A 27240-nucleotide genomic window follows, 5' to 3' on the forward strand; every position below is an offset into this window, starting at 1 on the left:
TAATGTAAGACGCACAGGTGGCAGAGCAAAAGAAATGGCGTGATGGTCGGGCAACACTGTGTGCGCACGCGCCGAGGCCGCCGACATTTTTTGCTTGTCTAGTTTCTTTTGTTCCTCTTCGTTGTTTGGGCCGAACGTGTCGCAAGTTCGGTGCTGGGTCGAGGTAGCCGCATTTGAGAACAACTAGACTTCCGAGCTTGTTATTCACGAAAGTCCCAAGATGGCCCGCCGGGATAACGAGGAGCAAGGGTGAGCAGCTTCTTTTGTTTTTTCAAGCGTCGATCGGCATTAGTCAGCGCGGCGAGCGGCGGCCATTCCATGGCCTATCCCTAGCAGCCCCCTTGGTGTTGGCGTTACATGATTGGTGCGAGTGCTCGCGACCCATTGTGGCGCATTGCGCCTCGGTTTTGTTGTAAACGCTTCGTTTAGAGTTCGATTCGGTATTTTGAGCGTGCTTGCAAAGTCGTCGAATTGCGCGGCGTCATCGTTCGTAAGATGGAGCCGAACGCGTTCCTTGGTGTGAAAGCCGCGGGATGCCGCTTGGCGGGAGCTTTCCTCGTCAACAGGAAACCCTCCCGACGCCTGCTTGTTGATTCAGATGCGCGGGCAGTGCGCTGCTGGTGCTAACCTTAGGTCGAGCTTTTAACTTTCCTCGCCACTGGGCTCGAATAGCCTGCGTAAGTGTACCAAGCGCGAAGCCTCGTTTAGAAAGCGTTTGATACGGAGCGTCTGACCACTTCGCCAACCGTTGGCTGTCGCAGTTCGCCATCACAGCGGCTCTCGGTCACTCACCGCCTTACCGAACTCGCGTATTATCTTTATCGGCCGAGCTGTTGATCGCGTTCTGTGCAACGAAGATACGAACTCATGTTGGGACAAGTATTGAATTACTGAATGTAATACAAATTAAACATTCGGGAATCATTACAGCCGGTGATTAATTTTATACCTCAGGTAAATGTCATGTCGAGTACGGGCAAGTTATTTTTTCTTCAGGCTTAAGTTTGGCCGTGATATGCGGCATAGTATAAATACAGGAGGCGTTTGTACTCTGCGAACGTCGTTATGTGGCTCACAAAATGCGCGGTGCAGGATGACCACATGTTCAGGTTTATGAATTTGCAGGTGGTGTGATAGAAAAGTGTCACTGAACCTTGTTATACCCGAGTCATCATTGGCAGGTGGCACTCAACTGCTGATGGGGCGCCTTCACTTTTTTTTTATTTTCGTGTTTTTTACGCCGTTTCGTTTGCATGTACTGGACCATTTATTATACTAGAAGCTGTAAGTATACGTGATAGGCTACTTAATTCATTCTTTAAATATGTAATTACTGCCTCAGATATGGAGGCTTTGACCATATGCATTACCCTGCTAAATAGGTGCCAGGCATATTGCAATGAAGTAAAGCAGCACTTATAATGAGCAGTAAATCATTAGTGATGTAAGCGTCCTATCATTATTTTAGGTACTTCTAAAGCCATTAAATTTATTGTCATTAGCCAGTGAAAAGGCTGCTGGCCTCTGAAACAGCCTTTAGTGCTAATTTGACAAGCATGCATCTACTTTTCAGTTGACCTTAACGATGTCACAATAGTGCACGGCCTATGGCTATTATGGGGAGCTTAGGGTTATTTTGAAATTGAAGAAAACAGCACCTATTGTATTTGGCTGTTTGGGGGACTGCCTGATAAGCATAGCTGTTGACAGCAATGCATTTATGCGTTGGTACTGACTCGAGCAACTATGTAAGCATTTACTGAAGTGGACTGCTCCGTGCAAGTTATTGATGGTACAAATTTTCCAGGGTAATGTGTCATAAAGAAGAAGGTATTAAAAATAAATGACACTCTTTGTCTGTTGCCCCGCCACCGTGGTGTAGTGGCTAAGGTACTCGGCTGCTGACCCGCAGGTCGCGGGATCGAATCCCGGCTGTGGCGGCTGCATTTCCGATGGAGGCGGAAATGTTGTAGGCCCGTGTACTCAGATTTGGGTGCACGCTAAAGAACCCCAGGTGGTCCAAATTTCCGGAGCTTTCCACTACAGCGTCTCTCATAATCATACGGTAGTTTTGGGACGTTAAACCCCACAAATCAATCAATCACTCTTTGTCTGTTTCATAATTTATAGCATTAAAGTATCTGGCACAACTACTCAATGTAATTATTAATACCATTGGATTCCCTGTACAATGGAACACAAGAAACACTGCCTGATACTATCATAAAGAATATCCTTGCAAGCTGTCTGCTGCCAATGCTGTAAAGTTGCGTGCATGTTGAATGCAGCATGATGACGTGTAGGAGGCATTCCCCTCTTCCCCTATGTGTACTATAACAGACGGCAGAATCTTTATGTCGCATATTGGCAATGCTCTTAACAGTGACTCCGCTGACAAAATGTGCCTAGCTAGAGGCAAAAATCATGCCCTACTCCATACTTCTCAAGTTGTCATCTTTTTCTACTAGAGATGATAAATCTGTGAAAAATAAACACATATCATAGGATTTTTGAGTTTTCCTTTAGTGAGTTACTCAAATTGCTGAGCTATTGGTAGAGCATTAGTCTGCTCTCTTGAGCAGAGTTCAACTGTGGCAGCAGATCATGTTGACCACTGGATCAACATCAGAGTAAGTTAATGCTGAGCACTTTATAAATAGCTCCGTTGTAGCTCAGTAAACCTACTTGTCTTGACAGCAAAACTTGGGATTTAAGTTTATAGTGTATAATGACATTGATTGGGATGAACTTCATGCTCATTCAACGTTGATTGATGGGTAGATTCCATCCATATGTGCATGTCATAGCACCATCTGTGCTGTTTTTCAAGCTGTGTTATGGCTCATCATTACACACACATACATTTGCTCTAAATGCAGACATTGCAATGTCACTATCGGTGGCATTACCCATGTGTGAAAACATGCATTGGATGCATAGAGCGGAAAAAAAATGTTGGCTTGAGCTGGGGTTGAACACAGGTGGAGTGGCAGTCGGGTTTTTTACTGCACATCCACGCCAGTGCGTGATACTGCTCTGGGAAGAAACGGCATGCAGGTGTCTTGTAGTGCAAGAAGTCTCATTTCTGGGTCTAGTACTGCATGACAGAAGCGTAGAATTTCACCAGGCATCACACCAAGTGAATGGGGCTATCTATGAGTGGGTGGTTTCAAGGTTTGCGTATTCTGAAGAGCTCGGGCCTAATCATCATCGACCGATCAGCTGTACCCTTTGTAAGCACGAATACACAGATATGGCACATATTCTATGGTAATGCACACAGGTCAAAGTAATATACCAAGAGGACAATGTAAAACTGGGCCTTCTTGAGGAGCGTTGGCTAAGTGCGCTGACTAGCTCAGATCTGCACGAGCAACTGTGGGCAATTCAGCGGGCTCGGACAATGGTGGAAAAGCTATGCCTCCCCGCACAAAATGTCGGGGTGGCCCGGGTCGGTAACCCTGCAGGTTTTTTTTTTTAATGTTTTTTTTTTTCGTCTGTCTGTCCACATAAACAGAGTATGCAGATGCGTAGGTGTGTATTGCCTTCCGATGGAGGCGGAAATGTTGTAGGCCCGTGTACTCAGATTTGGGTGCACGTTAAAGAACCCCAGGTGGTCAAAATTTCCGGAGCCCTCCACTACGGCGTCTCTCATAATCATATGGTGGTTTTGGGACGTTAAACCCCACAAATCAATCAGGTGTGTATTGCCTTACTGGCAAAACGTGAATGCTTCACTACCTTGCGAAATCAATTTCAGCATAGTGGGAACTTCACACATATACTTGCAAGTGGGCATTTTGGAGAGTTTGCAACAATTAACGCCATGCACAGACACATTCTCTTGCTCGTGGCATGATTGAAATGTCCTCTGAGAAGAAAAGCAGTGCAAGCAAATCGGAAGGCAATCTCTGCCGTTGACCTGCAGGTTTGAATTCCGTCCTGACCGCAATAGTGCCATTTTGATGGAGGTGAAATGCTGGAGGCCCGTCTACTGTGCAATGTTTGTGAACATTAAAGGGGCCCTGCAAAACTTTTCGAGCATGGTCAGAAAGCTCTGCCGATCAGTAGTAGAGGCTACCGACAACACCCTAGCCAAATATTATAGCACAGCACAAGGCCTGGAAATCACAATAAATTATCCGTCAGCAAAAAATTGCTTTCTCTTCTCTCGACAAATTTACGGAATAAGCTCAAAAATCACTCGTAGTGAGCCCATCAGCCATTCGCTGATTTGAACATGGCGCGCTCGGTCGTTACAAGGATTGCCGTGACTTGTCCACGCGTGCGACGTTTTTCTTTGCACCTGCCATCCCTCCCTGCGTAGCTTCCAGCGCTTTTGTCGGGACGAGAGAAAAGAGAATGCAATTTCAGCATGCGATGAATCGTTGTAACTCCACATGCACTGGACAGATTTCTAAAATTCTTGCGCCGTTTAATTCATAAGGGAGTATGCTGTTCCAGAGAGTTCATTCCATGGTTGCTTGAAAAAAAAAAAAGTGTTTCAGGGCCCCTTATAGAGCACCAGATTGTTGAAATTTTCGGAGCCCTCGTATAGTCGTATCTGGGGTTTGGCTCTTAAAACCCAAGATATTATTAAATGAGAAAGCCATGTGAACGGGACATTGTTGCACTGTCTCCGTCTACTCTTGAAATATGAGGCTAAAGTGTCCTCCAATATTTTTGTTCCAGTTCATGAATTTTTATGTAATAAATTATTGTCATGTGGACTTTATATTTTAATGCCATATATTAAAATGCTGTCTTATCTTATATTGGTGCCATATATGAAAGTGCTGTGGTATCTTATGTTGGTGTTGTTAATGTATAAATGTAGATAGTAGATATTTTTCTGTCGGGATATTCTTTCTGTATTTTGTTGCTTCACATTTATTGCCATAGTGCAGGGGTGTAACAGCTGCGCCAAATTGATACAATTCTCCATTTTTGTGCCAAGCCGTGCCAAAATCATGAAATTTACCGAAATCGTGCTACGCTGTGCCGAAGTGCCTGACCAGCTTCAAAATGTGCTTAGTGTGAGTTGTGCTAATTTCAGCGAGAAATGGAGGCCACGTTGGGCACCTGTAGTTTGCATTATCATTCAGTCCAGGAATCCAGGTGTGCAGACCCTAATCGTCAACCACGGTTAGGCCAGGGCACTCGCAAAATGCAATTGCTCAGATAAAATAACAATGCCGGGCACCCGCAGTCTGCTGACCGCAGTTGATATCTATAGACAGGATAACACAACTTCTAGACAAAAAATCCATTCCCTTAGCCAGCAACATTTCACGACAAATGAGTTTCCTAGTCAGCAAACCCAGCTATGGCATGTTACGAACTAAAGCAAGCGTATGCCGCTATTGCTGCACCGCAAGAAGCTCGACGTGCTGCGACGCTAGCGTTGCCAGCAAGCGCGTAGTTGCCATAGCAACAGCGCATGCAATAGATATCTGGCTGCGCCGCCGGGCCTACGGTGCGTGCTGTCGTTACTTTATCTAGTCATACATGCCTTGCAAGCGAGCTCAAAAGTTGTGCCCTAAACCTAATCCCATCGTGAAAAAAAAGTTGGAGGGGGGGGGGGGGGGAGTGCAGCGGTCAGAAATTTCTTTGCGTTCCAACCCATGCAGAATGCAACTTAAGCCACCTTCGCTGCAGTACACCGGTGGCCTGTGGAAAAGCGTTTTAGGATTTGGAAGGGGCTGTTAGCACTAGTCATGGGGCACAGCACAGTTAGTTTGATAAATTCCTCATGCTGTTAGCACTAGTCACGGGGCACAGCACAGTTAGTTTGATAAATTCCTCATGAGTGTATATGCCACACAATTGTAAGTGCTGATATGATTGTTGGATATCTAAAAAGTTACTGGCAATTATTTGGAGCATTTTATGATATTTCTGCAGCCCTACAAAATCAAACAATACTTTGTGTGCCACTTTTTTGTGTATTTTTTTTTGTCCTCAACTTTACGAATCTCCCAAATCTCAAGGTCGCCAGCTTGGCGAATCCACATTTCAATCCTCAGAGTCTGTAAAAGGATCTGACTGGCTTGGCGAATGCCAATGTGCACTTAATCACTGTTTGCTGTGTGGGGTGCTTCAAAATACTACTTTTATCGAGATAACAGTGGTCATATTCGCTCTGCATGATTTCGAGGATGTTGAATGGTTTGTACATGGTTTCTTCTCTGTAAATACTCTTTTCATACTGCTCCAAATCTGGTCTTTCATGATAAAAAATGAATGTTTTTTCAACCTGCTCCAAATTTGGATTTTAGAGCTACAAAAGTAACATTTCGCTGCTCCAAAAATTGCTCCAAATTCTATTTCGGCTGTTGCACCCCTGCATAGTGTGAAATTGGTACTTATTTGTTCTTACTTTCAGGAAAATATTTGTTGGAGGCCTCAGTTGGGAAACCACACAAGGTAATCCTCCTTTAATTGTACATAAGATTATTTAAGAGTTAGCCTAAATTGCTACTTATTTGAAAAAATCATGATCTGTGCAAATAACACCTTTGACCTTGTACTGGTTTAACATGTTGCGCTTACTGCCACTATCAAGCCTGCTTGGACTTTGGTTTTGTTGTGATTTGCGTTTTTCTGTAGGCCGTGTAGAAGAAACAAGTGCGTTCACTAAATTCAATCCAGTTTGTGTTTAAAGTACATTATGCCACACCCACATTAATTCATGTTGCACGGCTATTTATTTTAGGACTTATTGGTACTATGTCATATTTGCGTGATGACCTGGACCTTTCTCCCCAAAAAACAAAAAGACAAGCATGAATACATTTGAAGTAGTAAGGGAAATTAGAGATCTAATCTTAGCTTTTGAGGCTTTGGTTTGCATCATTGTGAGCTCGTCAATACCACTGACACAGTACAGTTAAGTTCAGTGTCAAGTTCGATTGCGAAATTTATATCGTGTTGTCAAATCACAGCAGTGAATTGATTCGGAGCAACATTACCATGTTTACTACACATTCTGGAGCAAAACTGCAAAACTCTCAATGCATATTCAGACTCCCGGTGACCGCACCGCCTTAATAGTAATGGAAATGTTTGTGCCCTTGTAACCGGTGCTATTGCATTTTGGTTTGTTGCACATTACAAGGTTGTGAATGGGGATCGTACACTGACGTGCAGAGAAGGGTCTTGTATTTGACCGCCTGCACGATCCTCGCTGTTTGCTTAGCTGGCTGGTCTAGTGTGGGTGTGACACCTGTCTGATATGCAACAGCTGTTATGCTCTTCATCTACACAGCTGTTTCAGTGCTTAGTTTCCTGCCAGTGCAACCATATGCTGTGTTTCTATGCGCATTTTTAAAAATTGAGCAAGTGTTGTGTTGGTGGAATATGTATATTTATTTGTTTCCCTAGAAACCTGCTCCATTAGCTGTAAATTGTATAGCTCCCTAGCAATATGCATGAAATACCCGCTGTGGTGGCTTAGTGATAGAATTGTGCTGATAGCACAACAGTTTTGGGTTTGATTCCCTACAACGGAAGCCACATTTTAATGGGGAGGGAGGTTTAAAATTTCTGTGTACATTGTGATAGCATAATTTTCGTAGCCCTCCTGCTATGTCATACTTTGCAATCGTGTCATGATTTTTGGAATATGAGACCCCATATTTTTTTGCTTATTACTACAGATGTAAAAACTGAGTATTTAGGCTCAAAAAGTTATTATGTAATGTATTTTGCTTCATAGTGAGCAAGCTTTAACGTATGCTTAGTATGTTAAAAGATATTAACTCGCGTGTAGAAACCCACATGTAGCATTTTTGTTGCTGATATTCACATGGGAATTCCAAATAATGGAATTGGCAAAATGTGAACTTGTGTTTGTGTCTTGGTAGTATTACATGGCTGTCATATCTCGACAGTTTCGTTTCACTTCCGTTTCGGTTTCTTTTAGGTTCTAAAAGATGACTAAAATTCATTTGGTTGCAAACTGTGGTGTGTTGCACTTTTCCCTCCAGAGAGCCTGCTCAACTACTTTAGCCGTTTCGGTGAAGTAGTGGACAGTGTAGTGATGTGCAATGAGACCGGCCGGTCTCGTGGCTTTGGCTTCGTCACTTTCCGAGACCCCAGTTGTGTGGCTACTGTGCTCGCGGGAGGACCGCACCAGCTGGATGGACGAACGGTCAGTGTCTTTCCTTCTCTCTTTCTGTGTGCTCCTGAGGGTCTCTAATTTGTCAAGTGCCAGCGATGTGCTAAACCTGGTCAGCGAGTTTTTATAAGTTTCACTGAAAGGAGTACTCACACAAAAAATGAAGGCAAGATAACCTGTGAAATAAGCTTGCGTGGACACACACGCATCGCCTACAAAATATAAATGGCTAATATAGCCTAAAACATACTATAAATAAATTTAAAAATTGAGTTGAGCAACTACACAAGAAATGCTCCGCGTCACGGCATTGAGATTAACTTAGTTTTAGCGTAAACAACCAACATCCACCTGCATCTTGAGTTTATGTTGGCTGCCCTAATACTTGCAAGCACACCTTGCGGGCCTTTTCAAACCTTTTCAACACAGAGAGGGAGCACCTTCCTTTAGGCTTGCACAGGAGTTTCAAAGGTCGATGTCCTTGCCTCAGCAGTACGTATTTTTTAGGCAGGGGGGGGGGGGATCAAGTATACTTACTACATACTAAAAGAAATTGTGGCAGTTCCAAGGGAGCCTTTGTTAAAAAGAGTTGCCAACGCAATTTTTTGGGCTCAAGTATTCTGCTATGTTTACATGGACTATTCCGGGTCCCGTATCACTTGGCACTACTTAAAAATAAAACTGTCACGCTTGAGAAAATGTGGTTTCCAGCCATAATAAGTGGGTCGTTAGCTACATGACGCTACAGTAAAAAATAAGATATAAAATTTTTGTAATAGTACTCTAACTTTTCTGTTCCCCCCAAAACTCGTTTTCCCAGGTAGCGTGAATCTAAGTTGCGATTTGAGATTGAGGGGCTTAACAAGTTTCTTATTAGTCTTTCTGTGCCGTCGTTGTTTCACTGAGCCTTTAGGAACTTCTGCAGTTAGCTTCCCATGCATTGCACAGTATAGGACACGTATTCATGATGCCCCTCCGCGATGGTCTAGTGGCTAAGGTACTCGGCTGCTGACCCGCAGGTTGCGGGATCAAATACCGGCTGCATTTCCGATGGAGGCGGAAATGTTGTAGGCCCGGGTGCTCAGATTTGGGTGCACTTTAAAGAACCCCAGGTGGTCGAAATTTCCGGAGCCCTCCACTACGCTGTCTCTCATAATTATATGGTGGTTTTGGGACGTTATACCCCACATATCAAATCAAATCACGTATTAATGCAACTTTTTTCTCAGGTGGATCCCAAATCATGTAATCCTCGTAGTGCCAGTCGTCCTGGTGGAGGAGGCGGCCCTGGGGCCAGGGTAAGCTGACAACTTCCTGTGCTTTGGGCTCACAACTGCCTATAGTGGTGTTATTTAGTGGCCACTTAGAGCATTATTTTGCAGGAATTCTCGTGACTAGTAGAGGACTGTGGGTAGCATGCGGTAAAATGCCTAGACCCGCTGGTGTAAAGCGCGAGGTGGGGTCAGGTGGGCTCTGGCTACCCTTGTGCTCAAGCCGGGAGAGAGTGCAGCCCTTGCAAGTGTCCCACTTCAAATTTATTTTTCAAACATCGTATATCGGAATTTATTGACTTTAGAAGAGCATTATTTTGCAGGAATTCTCGTGAATAGTAGAGGACTGTGGGTAGCATGCGGTAAAATGCCTAGACCCGCTGGTGTAAAGCGCGAGGTGGGGTCAGGTGGGCTCTGGCTACCTCTGTGCTCAAGCCGGGAGAGAGTGCAGCCCTTGAAAGTGTCCCACTTCAAATTTATTTTTCAAACATCGTATATTGGAATTTATTGACTGTCGATTTTTTGGACATGCTTGAAAATTTGGATGCTCTCATGGGCCCGTAACAAGCCCAGTAGACGTCAACGTATAAGAACATTTAGAATTTCTGGTGCGGAAACACTCTGGCATTTGATTTTTTAGACTTCTTGCCCAAATCTGATATGGCAATAGTTAAAGCCCCAACTTCTGCCACGTCTATCATATTGTAGGTCTGAACCACCGCTTTAGCGAGTCTACCTGTTTGCGGCTGTCACTGTCTAAAAGTATGCTTTGTCGCAATGCTTACATGTCATGTGTTGAAGCATATCAAAAATATGAAAGGTTCACAATCGCAGCACAGTGCAGCGGTGTCCTTTTGGATAAATTTTGGGAATGCATAAAGATGTGTTCGTGGCACTCATCAGTATGACTTAATCGCTGAGAATTTTTTATGATAAGTATCTACAGCTAGCTGTTCAGTAGTGCATGAGTTCCTACACAGCTGTAAGTATAGACCTATTCCATGTTTCGTCCCAGCTAAAAGCGAGCCACCAGCCTATATTCTCACGTGACGACGAGCGCAGCAGGTGCACAAGCTGCCTTCGAGAACATCACGTCAGCATGCCTCTCGCATGTTTACAAGCAGCAGCTGCAACACGGGAAGTTGCAGTGGCTGTAGATGGTTTCTGAAATGAACGTATAGTCGAACCCTCCTACAACAAATGCCGCTTCAACGAAATTTCCGCTACAACGAGAAATTCACGATTTCCCCGTCAGCAGTCCATAGGAGTCGATGCATAAATATTGTCGCCTCAACGAACACTTTTTTTTCTGCCGTCCCACTTCAAATTTCACGATGCAATTCCAGGCTCAAATATTTATTGCTATACAGTAAAACCAAGCTTTAACAATTTGATGCATTTTTAAAACCTGAAAATACATCGAAAGTCTAAAACACGATTGGCACCACCAGAAACTGCCGCTGTTCAGCAAGCATGGGCGCCACCATTGCTCGATAGCGATGGCGATGAGACTGCCCTGCCAGGCCTTGCTTTTGCCACTGGCTTGCTTTCGAGCCGCAGACGGTCCGAAGCTGAAGCTTAGTCTCTCAGTTAATGGTTTCCTTCACACAGCTGCTAGGTGCAACCGCGGAGCGGTGCAACCGCGGAGCGGTGCCTTTTCAGATTCCCATGCTTATTATTCGCGCTTGGCCAGTGTGGTATGTAATCAGAGCGGATGTTCATCCATATTATCAACCAAATCAGCTAGCCGCGAGTGATGGATGGTAAGAATGACATAAAATAAGGCAAAAGTTACCGCTCCACGATACCCTACCTCCATCTCTGCGTTGTCGGATACAGTTTGACGGCGGACAGCTGCTGGTGTTAACATGTTAAGGGGGCAGACTGGTCTTAGACATCTTTTGTTTATTTCTTCAGTGATCTTGATAAAACTGCACAGGGTTATACAGTTTTTTCTGCTGATTTCAAATATGTAATTAGTTTTCCTGTAACTCACTTTGTTGCTGATATAACTTGAGTTCACTCCCTATTGTTTAAGGCCACCATAGAAAAAAAAGTGCTTAATTAAAAGTGATATTTAGGATATGCCAACATAGACTAACGACTATAGAGTGAAAGTATGGAAGAGGTTTTTGTTTTTAGACCTTTATTGGTTATTTTGCAGCAAAATGAACTATACATTTTCAAAAGCAGTCGGAATTGTGTTACAATTTTGATTAGTAATTAATTAAAAAATCATGTGCTCTAAATTTTGCTCTGATACTTGCATTCTACACACATACAGGTTTCCACTGCAAATAGAAATATTGCTGTACCTGCCCTAGCTGCAGAGATATTGAGGCCTCAAAATTGAAGTCACAAATTTACTTTTTTGAGAAAAATGGAAAAAACTGAAATCACACAGTTTCTTCAAAAAGCAACGATCATGGTGCACATGTTTTGCAATCCTCACGAAGGCGCCCATAAATTGGTAGTAGAGCTTTAGACAAAGGGGCTGGCAAATTATAAAGAAGCCTCAAAGTCGGTTCCCCATTTTTTTGCAGGTTCTGCATGTTAACAGCACCAAGAATCTGGACAGTTAAAATGACATTACAAAAAAATTACTACTTCTTGGTGCGTGAAAATTTGCAGAGAGATAGAAAAATACTTGCAGAAACCAAATATGTCAATTTTAAAAAATGAATATTTTTGTCACTTTTTGGTCCCAAAGAGCAGTCTGCCCCCTTACCGTAATTACTCGAATCTAACGCGCACCTTTTTTCCGGTTAAGCGAGTTCATAAATCGCATGCGCGTTAGAATCGAGTACGAACAAAAAAATTACGGTCAATCTATTGCCATCGCAAATCCAAAATGGCCGCCCCCTACGTGCGTCGGCATGGTGCGTCGGCTATTTCTGCCTATGTGTTTACCATGTGCGGCACTTCGTACGTGTGCTGAGGAGTTCGTCAACTTGTAGTGCATTAGCATCGACAGCATGGAAAGGCCGACTCCAAAAACTCGAGTGCACCACGATGCCGCTTTTAAAAGAAAAGTCATCGCGTGTGCAGAAACGGACGGAAATCGGGCCGCATCGCGGTCCTTCTCGAAACGTGCGTGCGGGACCGGCGGAAACAAAAGCAGAAGATTGTCGACAGCAAAGCTTCACGCAAAGGCTTTAGTGAACCACAGCAGGGTCGGTTTCCGCAAATTGAAGAGCTGCTCCGCGAGTATGTGCTTGAGGAGCGAGCGGCACAGCGGCCCATGACGACAGAACTGCTCCAAGTGCGGGCTATGCAATTAGTCTTAGAAAAATGTCTAATGCGGAGCCTGTTTAAAGCGAGCAGGTGCTGGCTAATTAACTATATGAAGAGGAAAGGCTCTTCCCTCCGAAGGGGAACATGCATATGCGAAAACTTTTGCGGAGAAGTACGATGAAAAGCTTCACAGTTTTCAGAGGTTCGTCCTAAACTTGCGGCGCAACAACGGCTACCTGCTTGGGCAAATCTGGAATGCCGATCAGACGCCTCTTTACTTCGACATGCCTGGCCACAACTGTCGCCACAACTGTCGAGAAGAAGGGGGCGAAGCAAGTTCGCGTGCTGACATCGGTCCACGGTAAAACTACAGTGACGGCAATGCTCTGTTACACGTCAGATGGGCACAAGCTTCGCCCGTACCTCATATTTAAATGGAAGACAATCCCGAAAGGAATTGTTTTTTCGAGTGGTGTGATCGTGCGGGCCAGCAAAAAAAAAAAAAATGGGTGCGCGTTGCAATCGATGTCTTACGTTTTTTTTTTTTTTTTTCGCGGTGGAAATCGGGTGCGCGTTACAATCGAGGGCGCGGTAGAATCGAGTAAATACGGTAATTCAACTGTTTGGTACGTTCACGAAAGCGGTTGTAGGCGTTCTTTCAGCGTGGTTTTCACCATGGCCTCGTTATGCATGACTGTGAATCGCGCCGTGATGCGTTTGGGCAAGAATAAGAAGCAGTGGACACTTCTTTAATTTTATGTATAAACGTTCCTTTGTTTTGCTAGCTCAGATCAGCTACATTTTTTCGATTTCACTACAACGAAATTCTCGCCTCTATGAAATATTTTCTGCGCCTCGTGAGTTTCGTTGTAGCAAGGTTCGACTGTATGAGCTTTGTTGACGTGTGGCTCTAGCTTTTAGAACCTCATCAAAACATGTGAGGTAGGTTAAGGGTGGAAATGTAGCCGATTTGCGAAATGTCATCGTCGTTGCTGTAGCCTACGTCACATGTGCACATTTTAATTTTTACTAATGCAAGGACAGACCCAGTTCAGCAAGAGACTCTAGGGTACAATATGCAAATGCACAATGTAAACATACGTGGCCACAAATCGCTATGGTAGATCCTCACAAATAAATGTGCCGGATAAGTTACTCTTGCAAACGACAAGGGCGACCTCAACGACACATTCATCCGCAACAGGCTTGCGATAATGCTTCAACAACATGCTGTGAGCAATACGGTTACCTACCTGTAAGGTCCACGGCTCAATTCGTACACTCAAGCTGACACCGCAAAATGCGTAAAGACCGTAAACATACTCTGCAAGTTTTCAGAGTGATGTTTTCTGGGAATTCACACAGACGTGAAAATCCCAAGAAGCGCACCACAGCCAGAATAGTCCTGCCCGATGCACTTGTGTCAGGTGCGTCATCACAGCCGCATAGAATGGGAAAAAGCATAGGTCATCCTTCCGTTGGCTGTTACATTAATGAACTGTACCCATGTAGAAACACAAGCTCATTCGTTGGCTCGATGATCGGGTGACACTTTTCGTTCATGCGAGTATGACGATATCGTTTTGATGTGTCGGAGACTTTTGCTGCTACCTCAACAGTGGCAACCGTGCAAAAATGCTTCGCATATGGCAATGCTATCCAAACGTTAATGTACATTGAGGTAAACATGCTCGATACGCCTCCACGGCATATTAAAAAAGAATGCGTTATTCCATGGCTTATTCTAACTCCTGAGAGGGCTAATCGTTCTTTTTGGGTGAGCCGCACCAAAACATCACTGATGAAGCAACATCGAAGGCAATTTCTCCGGTTTAACAGCTGCGGCTCATCTGCGACGATTTTTTGTCAACAGAAAACTGAAAAAATAAAGACCTGGCCCATCTTTCTTGTGCCTTCCCGCACAAATCACTGTGAAAGCTCGTCGGTACACCATTTTTTCTTCTTCGTAAGGTCACACACAGCGCACGCACCAGTGAAAACACGGGAGCAACTGCAGCAGGCGCAGCTGCTTTTGCCTACCAAGCGAAACCAAATGTCAGACGGCAATGCCATCACATTTTCGTGACGTATGTTTGGTGGAATTTGTCTATACTGTACACTTTTCGTGGACAACTGAGTCGTCGTGTTGTTCGCGATGCCTCCTTGTGCAAGACTGCAATGTGCTCCATACAGACGCGTTGCTTTAAGGAACGAAAACTGCGTTATTGTGCCCATGCCTTTCGGTTCTGCATCGTTGTTTCCGAATACCCTGTGTGAGAGAGCCATAACTTCATACGCGCTTTGCTGTTAGCAGCGCCACTGATTCAGGGGAGACGCAGGTCGAAAAATCTCGGTTTTCCAAAAAATTATTTTTTTTTTCCAGTTGTATTGGCATCCTTTAATTATAATCTTTTACTTCTGAAAATACCAAGCAGAAATTCGCGTGAAAAATTATTTCAAAATGCTTCGAAATGGGCAGCAATGATGTTAGAAATGCGCAGAAGTCTCCAAATATGACGTAGTTCGCGCTGTCCTGTCGCGAAAACGACGCATTGGCTGCCATTTGAAATCATACACGCATGCGGTGAGGTCCTTCCTCTTCGCAATCCACTATTAGCCAGTCTCGTATCTCTACGAAGAATAAACGAAACATAAGAATAACAACGCTTACAATAAGCGTTTTGAATATCGCGGCAAGCAGCGCGAGGCCGCCATTAAACAGTGGTGCGTTCCACCCCCTTCTCCTCCTATCTTTCTGGCAAAAGAGCGAAGCCTTGGAGTTGCAATCGAGTTGTTCGGCATTTCTCTGCATTTTTGCGTCATGGCAAGTCCCAAAAAGCGCAGTCTAAATAATCGAAAGTTCACAACACGCTACAAGTCTCGAGGGTAACAGCGTCGAACGTTTCCCGAAGCGACAGCGAACGACTGTCACTGCCAACCAACGCCCCGACACTCTGATTTCAGATAAGCCTAACATCGGCATTGAACACCGCGACAGTGGTTGTGAAATGGCCGCTGTCGTGGAATTCGCCAGTGCATTCCAAATGACGATCGGATTCTTCGAGAGTGAACGTATACCAGTAGGTGCTCCTACTGCCAACACGCTGCTTTGCGAAATCTGTGCGCTGACTGCCCTTGTGGCGGGTGTGCAAAGCCCAACCTGCCGAACGGGAGCTCGGCGTCTGAGAGGTAGCTGGAAAGCGCAAAGGCCTTTCGGCATTCCTCGAAGTGCGGTGTGAAAATACAAATTGCCCTGAATCTGCACTTTCATTTGCACACATTCCGAGACTTACTGCTTCGGCCAGGGACCAAGGGGTCTGCGTAGGGAGCTGTGGAAAGTCGAAGGGTGTTGAGGATACAGTAAAGAAGAAAGTTTGAAAAAAAAGGAAAGCTTGTAAAGTCAGCCTTTAACGAGTGTGGCTGATGGATGATTGTTTTACAAAAACAGAAGTAACTAACTGTATTTTTCGTTACAGTTACTCAGTAAAAAAGTAACAGGGTTACAGTTACAAGTTACTCTAAATTAAAAGTAACTAGTTACCAGTAACGCGTTACTAGTGACTAGTTACTGCTTAAGACTGCTTGAGTGGAATTAAAAAGCACGGATTAGCTTCTTTGGACTGCCTGGTTTTCGGAACGATTTTGCTCAGCCTGACTATGCCCTCTGCAAGACAAAGGCCTCTCTGATCTTCGGTCAATCAACCTGGTTCTGTACTTTGTGCTGCCACATTCTAGCTGCAAACTTGTAAATCTCATCTGCCCACCTAATTTTGTCTCCCTCTCATGTGGTTCCTAGGGAGTTAAAAAATCTGCAGTTGACTGTAGTGCATTCAACTTTCTTTAATGCTTGTTTATATTGTGTGTACCTGTGTTCAGTGCCCCTCAGCGGTGTGATCCTGTTGAAATCGCAAGTGCCTCTCGACTGTTTTCAGAGAAGACTCAATAGAACAATGCAGTTACATGAGCTGGGAGCTCATGTTTGTTTTTCAGTTTGGTTTCAATGCCTGACCTGTACTTCTATGGCTTTCATGGCAATATGTTTGTCCCCCTTAGTTATTCTTCTGGATCTAGGCCAATGTCTAGACTGCTGTATTTTGTTCAGTCGACACACTGCTTTGAATGCAGTCATTCATAAACAGTGATGTGGAATCGTGTAGAGAGGAAAAAATGCCTGCAAGGTTGTCACGGTGCTGCATTCTTCTTATTCTGTGCTGCTGTGTGTAGGCTGGTATCATATGTGTTGCTGTGTGCTCCTTGTAAGTTGTTCTTGCATTTCAACAGGGTGGTCCCCGTGGTGGTGGTAAAGGCAGCACAACTAAGATATTTGTTGGCGGCCTACCTGCCACTGTGACAGAGACAGACTTGCATGCCTTCTTCTCCGAATATGGGAAAGTAAGTTTCATTGCGCGATGTACCTTCTATTTGTGAGCAAGTTGTGTGCTGGACGCTTAGCTTGTGCCTTGTGGCCTTGCAGGTGACAGAAGTTCTTATCATGTATGACCAAGAGCAGCGCCGTTCTCGAGGTGAGTGAGCTCGCACAACGTGAGGCTTTGACCTCTTTTCTAGGTGGCTATGGTGAAGATGAAGACGCTCTTGAGGGAGCCAGACAGTGCTGTTGTTCTGGTTTTGCAGGAGGGTGCGTGCCCCAAACGATTTGTTTCAGTGTGCGAGCAAGCGCCTGAGAAAATGTGCGGCCACCTTCAGCTCCTGCAAAATGCATTCTTGATGGATGGACTGCCCCCTGGCGCTAATGGCGTGAGAATGTAGTCAATAAGGAGATTAATTAATTCTAGGATATGACTATAGTTAGCTCTGCTGTTAGGCCCATCACTCGTCTCTTTTTCTTTTCCTCCATCTTGTGCGTGTGGGGGGAAACTACCGGGTGGCTGGCAAGTCTGCTGCCCTGTGTGTGGTCGAACCGGCAACTGCCTGAGCCTGGCCAAAAACAGTGCCCACTCATAGCAATGCCTGCTCAAGCAATCCCACCCCTTTTTCTCCTGGGACAATTTGGGAAAATGGCCAACTCGGAGGAGGCACTCGTTTGTAGGGACAGCGTTTGCTGACCCACAAGGGTAACTAACTGCCTTTTATCAGGTGCACTGCTTGCCCACAATGTCCTCTTTGATGTCTGTTTACTGGAAAATTGGAAAGCTTACAATCGCGAGGAGGGTCTTGCAGTGTGATATCTGCCTCCAGTGGATGCGAGTCACTTCGCTGACTCTCCTATTTGTTTGCAGGCTTTGGCTTCGTGTCCTTTGAGACTGAAGATGCAGTCAATCAGTTGACTGGTCGGCGCTACGTTGAGATCAGTGGAAAGCAGGTATGATCTGAAGCATGAATCATGTTTATAGCGTCGCTTTCGGGAACTGTAATGATTAGTTTGTTGAGTTGTTTGTAATACGTTGCAAATTGGTGTACTTGTGGTAGTCCTTGTGGCTTTCAGTGCCAGATTATAGTCATTATGTTGATTTTAGATCAGGGTAGTTAGTCTAGCATCAATAAAGGCACACAAACACTTGTGGTGCAGTCTTAATTTAAATACATACGCTTGAGATGACGCTACAAGGCCAGGGTGAACCTGAAGCTGTAGTCACTAAAAATTCTAAATTTTACCACTTGCAATGTGAAAAAAAAAAAAAGGGTGGGGTGGGGTGAAGTAACGTAGTGTGGTATCTTCGCTACGTGTGGTAGCTTCTCTACAGCGGTTATTATAGCTCGCACTAAATGCCAGACTCTTTTTATAGGTTGAGTGCAAGCGGGCGGAGCCCAAGGAAAGCAGGATGGCCAACAAGGGTGGCCGCCCTGGCGGAGGTGGTGGCTGGGGAGGACAGCAACAGCAACAGTGGGGTTGGGGATCATCCAACGGGGCAGGCAGCAACATGAACTCTGGCTACCAGGGTGAGTCATTGCGTGGATGTAGGTTTTGTAGTACAGTGGAACTTCGATTATACGACCCCTAGTTTCGTGTAGACCCCCATTTTATGACAAATTGGTTTGGCCTCTGCAAAATCTTCATTCAAATAATGTACTTAAAACTTTGGTTGAACGACGCAGTTTTACAATGACTTTCAGATACTGTTCGAAAGAAAACACAGTTAAACCTGCTTATAACAAACCTCCATATAACGAATTCTTTTACATAACAAAGTTTCTCCCCGACGTTATCCTATAGAGGCACGTGTATTTGCGACCTTTATGTAACAATGTAACAGCGGGAGACATCTTTGATATAATGCATTTTTGCCATGGACAATCATGAATTTTGCACCAGATTTTGTCATTTCAGCACAAGCATGCTTCTTCGGTGATTGCCTCGCCGCCAACTAAGGGCGACGTGGCGGTGGCGCGCTCGCAGCCCCGGCGACTCCCACGCGAGAGCAAGTGCTCGTTATTGCGCGCGGGTGTACGCGAGGCGAGCGGCGTTGCCGGTGTACTTGCCGTCACGGGCGCATGCTTGGGTGTGCCTTTCCCCTCCCTTCAAACCAAAGACAAAAAAAGAGAACTACTTATGCGTAGGCAGTGCCACGCTTTTAGTTAGTATCACATGTGGGGCTGCGCTGCATATGGGCACTTCACCGAATAGTTTTCCGCGGTATCCATGTCGTTCGCTCTTAGTTTCGCTCACGGCGTGGCTCTCGACAACGTTTAGCTTTGATTTTTTTTTTTTTTTTTATGCGGGCAACCGTGTCACTATATTGAAGGGATTTCAGATTAGGCGCTGATGAAAACTCTTGGAAACCACGGTGACGATGTATCTTCGGCGATTGACACGTCACGCGCTTTCACCAGTCTCTTCTCGTTGCAAGTGCACTGATGCTTGCCAAGATAGCACGCGCACCAGTGATCGCGACTGCGCCCTTAAAATCAAGGTTCAGCGTTGCCCCCTGCCCACGTCTGTTCATGCTCGTTCAAGATGGGTGGTTTCCTTTCTGTTTGAGCATTCGCAGCGGTTCTAACATGTGGGAGGATGTTATCGCATGCGCCCTTCAGGCGATAGAGAAAGGGTCGCTCATTTGATCTCTACTTCAGCAGCGCTCGTGCCCCCGTACTCGCTCGTAAACGTTACGATGCACGGGGGCATGTTATCAATTTACACTTGTTAAGGAACATGACGGCGACTGCAAAAACTCTCCGAGAGTGTCCATGTAATTACTGTCACAATAATGCAGTTTTTCACTGCTAAATAAGTGTATTAAGTTAGCTCTGCCTTCAGTTCTCCTTTTGTGTATTATGTGCATTCACTTTTTTGAATTTTCATACCGTACGTGCTTATAACACTATTCTCTATATAATAAATTTTTCTGCGAATTGGCCAATTTCGTTACATCCAGGCATAACTCACTTAATTCACAAGTGCAAAATATGAATTTGCGTTCCTCGAGGTTGACGATTAGAAAAGTGGTGAGACAGGATGCCTTCTTAGAATTAAAATTCTATTCTCTCCTGGAAGTTCATGTGCTTCTACGTACACCTCGATCGCGTGCGTACGCATTCGGGGTCGTTACCTAGTCGAGCTTTATCCACACGGAGTAGCATCAGCCGTCCGAAAAGCTGATATTTTCACATTTTCGGTCCATAAGAACTTTTCCTGGTCGACATACTACTGATATTTTTCCTTTTTCACATTCCCAGTCACAGGCTAGCATACGCATTGTGGCGCAACACAGCTGTTTTCACCGTGCAAAATTACTTTCACTTGACGTCAATGGTTATAGTAACAGCGGGACATTACTAGTTGCGCTTCACAAGCCAACAAATTGCTATGCGTATAGCTCAGTCTCGCGAAAAGGTATTTTATGCCAACTCATGGTGTGTTGCCATTAAGTGATAACAATGACACTGTGTCCGACTCTTCTGACGGGAGGCTGAGAATAAAAGATTCGCTCGTGCCTCCTCCAACTAAGGTCGTGCTGTGGGCTTATTCAGGCAGTCTGTACCCGTTTTTCGAGGCAAGGCTGAGTGTCACAGCCTATAACCTTAGTTTTTCAATTATACGATGCCCGTATTATACAATGGTTTTACATGGTCTCCTGAAAGTCTAATCGTGGTTCCGCTATTTAATACTGCAGACTGGCTAGCACCTGACTAGCGGCGAATTTTTATTGGTGGTTCATGAAGGTGCTCAATTTTCGTGTTGCTCAAGCAGCTTGATGGGGCAACATGAGAATTGAAATTGCTGATTTGACATGCTACCATGGACATTGCTGATTAGAAGGTTCTGTGGGACATAAAAAGCTGCAACCTACCATACTACGGCAGTTCCAGATTGTCAAGGTGTTATTTTTGTGATTTTATGAGACTCGTCACATAACTTCCCCGCATAAAATTTAGTTGTTGTTAGCTGTGTTGCAAAACTTGTGTTGAGATGTTTTGAGGAATGCCTTGATTGATTCGTCTTTTTTTTTTTTTTTTGCAGTCTTTGTGGTCATGAAACTAATGCCTAATTTAAATGCAGGCTACGGTGGCTACAACAACAGCTGGGGAAACAACCAGAGCAGTTACGGCTATGGAGGAGCAGGTGACCAGTCCTACAGTGGTTATGGTAGGCCTTTTTTTACCTTCGATTTAGTTTTCCCAGTCCTTTTGCATGTCTTTATGACATTTGAAGGTTGATAACTGCTCACATAGCAAAATTGAGTCCCCGCATCTTGACCGAAGATGTCAATTTTTTTTCGTATACTATGTAGAAGAAATGGATCATGCAGTGAATATAAGCTTGCCTCTGTAAAAACTCTGTTGTACTAGGTGTGCTGGAGACGGCACAGACAAATCGCTTTGTAAAAGACACTGACGTTAGGTATAAGAGACCGATAGGTATAAGAGGCACCGGTGTGCCTGCATTGGAATGGGAGTTCATACGAAAGTCCATACGTGGCACCGTGCTTTTGAAACTCCTTTTGTAAGAGACGAGAAGTACTGCCCAGTGCATGTCTCTCATAAAAGGGTTCAACTGTACTGATTGTTGTCGGTCATGTATAGCTTGGCAACCACAACAGTGTGTGGCTGCTTGCTGTGGTGCAATTTTGCGTTTTTGCATTATTAGGATCGTATGGACAGCAGCAGCCCTCCAGCTATGGACCCATGCGTACCAGCTACTCCGAGGGATACACTGCAACCCCAGCAGCAACTGGTAAGTGCGTTTTATCGGCATCTAGTAGTACAAAGTACAGTAGACTCTGATTAAGGGGAGATGCGCGTCGAAAAATCGCGTTTTTCGCGGAATTTTTCAGTTTTGAGATTTTACCTGTAAAATTATCTTTGTTTATTCAGCTACAACTCCGCAAAAGATCAAGGCAAAATTCGAATGAGAAGTTAGTAAAAATTCTATTTTATTCAGCCACGGTGGCTCGAGAAAGTGGTAGTTTCGTCGCGAATCAGCAACTTTCGATCGTCTCCATCTCGAGAATGCGGCGTCTCCCGCCATTGCTGTTTGCTTGGAGAGGTTGAGTAAGCCTTCGTTTAGCCTACAGCACCTCCCTCAGTTTCGCATTTTGGCCCAAAATAATAAAAAAAGGCACGTTTTGGCGCCTGTTCAAGCGTTTCTACTGGACATTTAAATCACGTGGTGCTCTAGCGAGGCCGCCATTGGCCTACACGGAGACGTTGCTGCGGCGAAGCACCGAAGCCTGCATCCGTCCTCGACTGTGTACGGCGACTCGATCGAACTCTGTGGCCCTTTTCCTGCGTTTTTTCAGTTATTTCGTAATGAACGAACCGAAAAAGCGCGATTTCCGAGCTCGGAAGGCTCGGGCGAAGATCCCGCACCGAGTGCGGCGTCGCAAACCTCTACGGAAAGTGACAGCGGGAAGCAGCCGCCCGACGCCTCCGGCTAGCCCTAACCAGCACAACGGCCACTCGGACGAAATCGACGCCGCGCTGAGCTTTGTGAGCGCTTCGGAGGTGAAGATTGGACTCTTCGAGAATGATAGAGCAGCAAGCGATCGGAACTCTGCGAGTGCTGTGATATGCGATATCAGTGCGCTTACGGTGCTGATAAGTGGAGCTGCTTGCCCTGCGTGCCACACCTGTACCCTCGCGGTACGTGAACCGGTCGAAAAACAGAAGGGTCTCTCGGCGTTTCTGGAGTTGCATTGTGCGAACAGTGAGTGCCCTGAATCGGTACTTTCTTCTGTGCACACCTCGAGCCGTGTTGTGCCTGGTGAGCTTGCGAACGGTGCTAGCGGAAGCCGGGAATATCGGAGTGGGAGCTCCCGCGACAGCTTCGCCGTGAACGTCAAGGCAGTGGTAGCTGCGCGCGCGATTGGCATCGGGCACGAACAGCTTTCACGTTTTTGCGCCATTCTTGGCTTGCCGACGCCGTTACATCACAAGAACTTTATTGCGATCGGCAAGAAAGTTCATGCTGCGGCCATGAAAGCCGTGGAGGAAAACATGGAGAAAGCGAGAGTTCACACGAAAGAGATGGTCGGCAGCAGTGATGTTGCCGTGATGTTTGATGGTACGTGGCAAAAGCGGGGCCACAAGAGCCATAACGGCGTTGGCACAGCTGTGTCTGTAGACAGTGGCTTGTGCCTCGATTTTGAGGTTCTCTCAAACTTCTGCTTTGCGTGCAGCCGGCACAAAGACATCGGGAGCGAAGAGCAAGTGTGGCAGGCGTACCATAACCCAGTTTGTGAGAACGTTGACTGCTCCTCTCATGCTATGGAAACTGAGGCAGCAGTGCGCATATGGACGCGGACTCCCTCATATGAGACACCGTTGCGCTTCACCACGTTTTTGAGTGATGGGGACAGTAAAGCCTTCAATGCTGTCTTTTTGAGGCCAAAGTGTACGGTGAAACATCCATCGTGAAGGAAGATTGCACCAACCACGTGGCCAAGCGCCTGGGCACTTCAATTCGCAAGCTCAAGACTCCTCTTCCACGTGGCGAGAAGTTGAAGGACGGGCAAATACAAAAGTTGCAAAACTACTATCGCATAGCCATCACCAGCAACAGAGGCAATGTCCGGGAAATGTATCGTGCCATTTGGGCGTCACTTTTTCATTCGAGTTCGACGAATGCTGCCAAGAGCCATAAATTCTGCCCCGAAGGAGTTGAATCATGGTGCAAGCACCAGCGGGCGGAAGCACTTGGAGAACCCGCGCCAGACCACACTCCGCTTCTGACAAAGGCACAGGGGGAGGCTCTGCTGCCTATTTACAGGCGTCTCACGGAGAAGAAGCTTCTCACCCGCTGCTTACAAGGGAAGACTCAAAATGCAGCAGAGTCCCTCAACAGCAAGATCTGGTTACTATGCCCGAAGACGAAGTTTGTGTCCAAGACAGTAGTGGAAACTGCAACTGCCATCGCCGTTTTGTGGTATAACTGCGGTCATGGCAGCTTTGAGCAAGTGCTTCAGGAGCTTGGTATTCTGCCACCAGAAGAGCTTGTTGTCCTGGGAAGCTCCCGTGACCAGAGGAGAATGAAGAAAATGTCCGTCCGCCAAACCGCTGAAGCTCGAGCCCATCGCCGAAACCAGGTGAAGAGAGCACGTCTCACGGACTCCATTCGAGAGGGTGCTGAGGGGCAAACGTATGGGCCAGGGGAGTTCTGAACAGCTGTGCTGTGTTTGAGACATATTGCTCTATTTTTGCAAGAAATTTCATGTGCTTTCGTCATGTTTTTGAAAAATACAGATGTTTGAAACTTTCAAAAGCATTTTTCTCCATTTGTACTTTTCAGCATTTTTTACGTTTTGTGCACCACTTTTCAGGTACTTCAAATGGTCAGATCTGGATGAAATTTTGCACACAGCCTCTTCAAAGTGTGTAGAATGTCGATATCTATATGCATTTCAAATATCTCTTATACATTTTTTGAAAACAATTAAAATGTTGACTCACAGCACACAAAGTATGTACCTTTGGTATTCCTGATTTTTTTTAGAAATATAGAAATTATTTGAATAAATTTTAAGTAGTATCTAACATACTACTTTACCTAACCAGCAAAATGAGCTATTGCAGGCTTCTCTAAACAAAAATTTATTATTAAAAAAGATGTGCACAAAAAGCCCTATATTTTTCTCTTGAGAGGTGTCTCGCACAAAAACTAATAAAGCTACATAAGAACTAAGCACATATTTGGAATCAGCGTTACAAACTCAGTCTATGACCAAAGTTCCATAACTTTAGGTATAATATTAAAGAAAAAGTGTTTTCGAGGAGCATCTCCCCTTAAATAGAACCTGAAGGAACCAGGAAAGTATTCAACAAGGGTGCTGATTACAAGCATGAAACTTATCTTGTCAGAAGCACTTGGTTTTATTTAGGCAGCAGCTCTGTATACTGAGCCTACTGTATAAAAATCAGTGCCACCATAGTATATGGCCTTGCTGTAGTGTTAAAAAATCCTCATTAAGATTTATGTTAGTTTGATATCTGTCAGACAAAATGATGTATCAAACAACAAAGATTACCATATTTACACGATTGTAGGTAGACCCATTTTTTCTGAATTTGCAATTCAATATTGGGAGTCTACGACCCCCTCCCGTCTTGTGGAAATCTTATGGATTCAAAACCCTTGACTAGTTATTGCGGTGCTATCATCGTCATCAAACTATGATCATCATCATAGTGCTAGTATTAGTCCTACATGCAGACTGACACGGACCGCGAAAGCAATCATTGGCTGCGATTAAAAGAAAAATGATCTCAGCTGCCAAAACCATCAGCAACTGCGCTGTGAGGTGGCAGTTTGGCGTAGACGAGCGAAGAATTCGCGTTTGGGGGAAACTGCCCTTTTTGTGTTCAGCGGCCCGAGAAGTTTCCGGGGGCAAAAAAAAAAAAAAAAAGGGGGGGGGGGGGCACTCTGCATTCTTGATTGAGAATTGATGGACTTCAGGAGCAAAGGAGCACTGCTGAGGCTCCCATCAATAATCGTGCTCGACAAGTTTCGGTGTTGCCTTTTATGAAGAGGCTGTTGCCATGCTCCCGTGTGGCGAGCTGCAGCTCCCAACAACTGCAGCCGCTTGACGTGTGCCGAAATAAACCGAATCAAGTACGCGTATACGCTTTAAATGAGGTCCGCGAATGGGGGACCTCATTAAGCCGGAAACACGCTTTTTGCCACTGATGCTGTGCACATAAATCACTGAAGCTTGGGTCTGCATTCCTGAGGCACTCGTTCATCGTGCCTTCAAAAAGTGCTTGATTTAGATTGCTTCTAATGGCAATGAAGATGAAGTGTCACAAGGCATTTTGGAAACACAATGATCATTCACTGTGCGAATAAATGTATTTTTAGTTTTTTTTTTTTCTTGGGCTGCATAGGTGAAAACTTCTTTTACATTTGCTATCCCCAAAGTTAAGCTCGAGACTACATGCGGGTCTGAACAGGTTTTCATGGTGTACCGTATTTAGAGAATTGTAGGTCTACTTATTTAATTTAAATTCAAAATATGAAGTTGCGGCCTTTGTTTTAAAAACAGCGATCTTACCGGGCGTGACCAGGATTTGAGTCCACTTACAATTGTGTAAACCAGTCGTGTAAATGCGGTATGTGTGTGTTTTTACGTTAGCTGTGGCATACAACAGGTTGGTGACAATCTGCCACCTTAGAGAAATCGAATGGCCTGTAACCACATTGCAATCAATATCTTGTGCTTCGCAGGTGGCTACAATGCCCCCAGCACCAATGGCATGGCAGCAGCTGCTCCTGTTGGCCAAACTGATGGCTCTTACCACCCGTACCGGAGGTGAATCTGAAGGCACCAGCGAGTGTACATTCCTCACGCCTCCCCCTGCCTTTTTTTTTTTCGTCCTTTCAATAAGATCCACCTCATCACCCTGGATTTTTTTATACACTCATTTGCCTACAGACTCGTTCAGACTCATTTTCATTGTGTCATTTGTGACTGTGAAGCCATTTGTGCTGGCACAGTAATGCCCCATCTTCACTGCCCAATGATTTGCCCTTACAAGCGAGCAGGTTCCTTAAATGTGTTGCGTGGTGCAAAGCAACCTTGACGGCATCTAGTGTCGCATAGACGCCCCCGATTATGCATAATACATTTTTGCACATGTAACCCACACACTGTATATAGGTTATGGACTAATCTTATGTTAAAGCGCACCTCGTTTGCCGTGAAGCAGCATTTTAGTTCAAAATTCTTGCACAATCCTGCTCTTTGCTGCCAAATCACTCTTCAGTGTAGCAGCAATAGTGGTGGTGACATGTACAGGATGTTGGAATGCACAGAAAATTGTGCTGAAATGCTCATTTGAAGATCTCAGTCATTCTGTAAGCAACTTATATCGTGTACTTATTACAAAGGTGCGATACTGCATTGAAATCGTGAATTCAGGTGGTTGCGGGCTTGAAATTAGAAATGATGAAATGTATGTCCCCTTGTTGGGGGAGGGGGCCGAGTTTTCAATGAACCTGCAAGGTGTGAAATGCTGTTGCAGTGGAGAACATTTACAACTTCAAAGTCTGAATGTCCATTTGTCTGGTGTAGGTAAGTGCAAGCTTCTCATAAGAGTGTGGATGTCACTGACTGGCCATAACATAAATAGTTTTAAAAAAGTTGACTAAATAGAAGATGATTTTTGTTCTTACTGCAGTAATTGCACAGCTACTGCAATACAGTAAAGTCGTGAAGCCAGCACTTC

The 27240-nt window shown here is 45.0% G+C and overlaps 1 protein-coding gene and 1 pseudogene across 1 annotated transcript; both read left to right on the forward strand.

The window, feature by feature from the left end:
- The first annotated feature begins 94 nt into the window (after positions 1-94).
- Positions 95-26448, forward strand: LOC119159373 (heterogeneous nuclear ribonucleoprotein 27C). Its single transcript, XM_037412110.2, has 11 exons — positions 95-249; positions 6386-6426; positions 7989-8152; positions 9349-9417; positions 16906-17016; positions 17099-17147; positions 17862-17944; positions 18369-18522; positions 21080-21166; positions 21668-21754; positions 26240-26448. The coding sequence occupies exons 1-11, from the start codon at positions 221-223 to the stop codon at positions 26326-26328; spliced, it is 963 nt and encodes a 320-aa protein (XP_037268007.1). The 5' UTR covers positions 95-220; the 3' UTR covers positions 26329-26448.
- Positions 22193-24314, forward strand: LOC119177744 (uncharacterized; annotated as a pseudogene).
- Positions 26449-27240: the final 792 nt, after the last annotated feature.

The sequence above is a fragment of the Rhipicephalus microplus genome, chromosome 1, assembly GCF_043290135.1.
Source record: "Rhipicephalus microplus isolate Deutch F79 chromosome 1, USDA_Rmic, whole genome shotgun sequence".
Classification (NCBI taxonomy): Eukaryota; Metazoa; Arthropoda; class Arachnida; order Ixodida; family Ixodidae; genus Rhipicephalus; species Rhipicephalus microplus.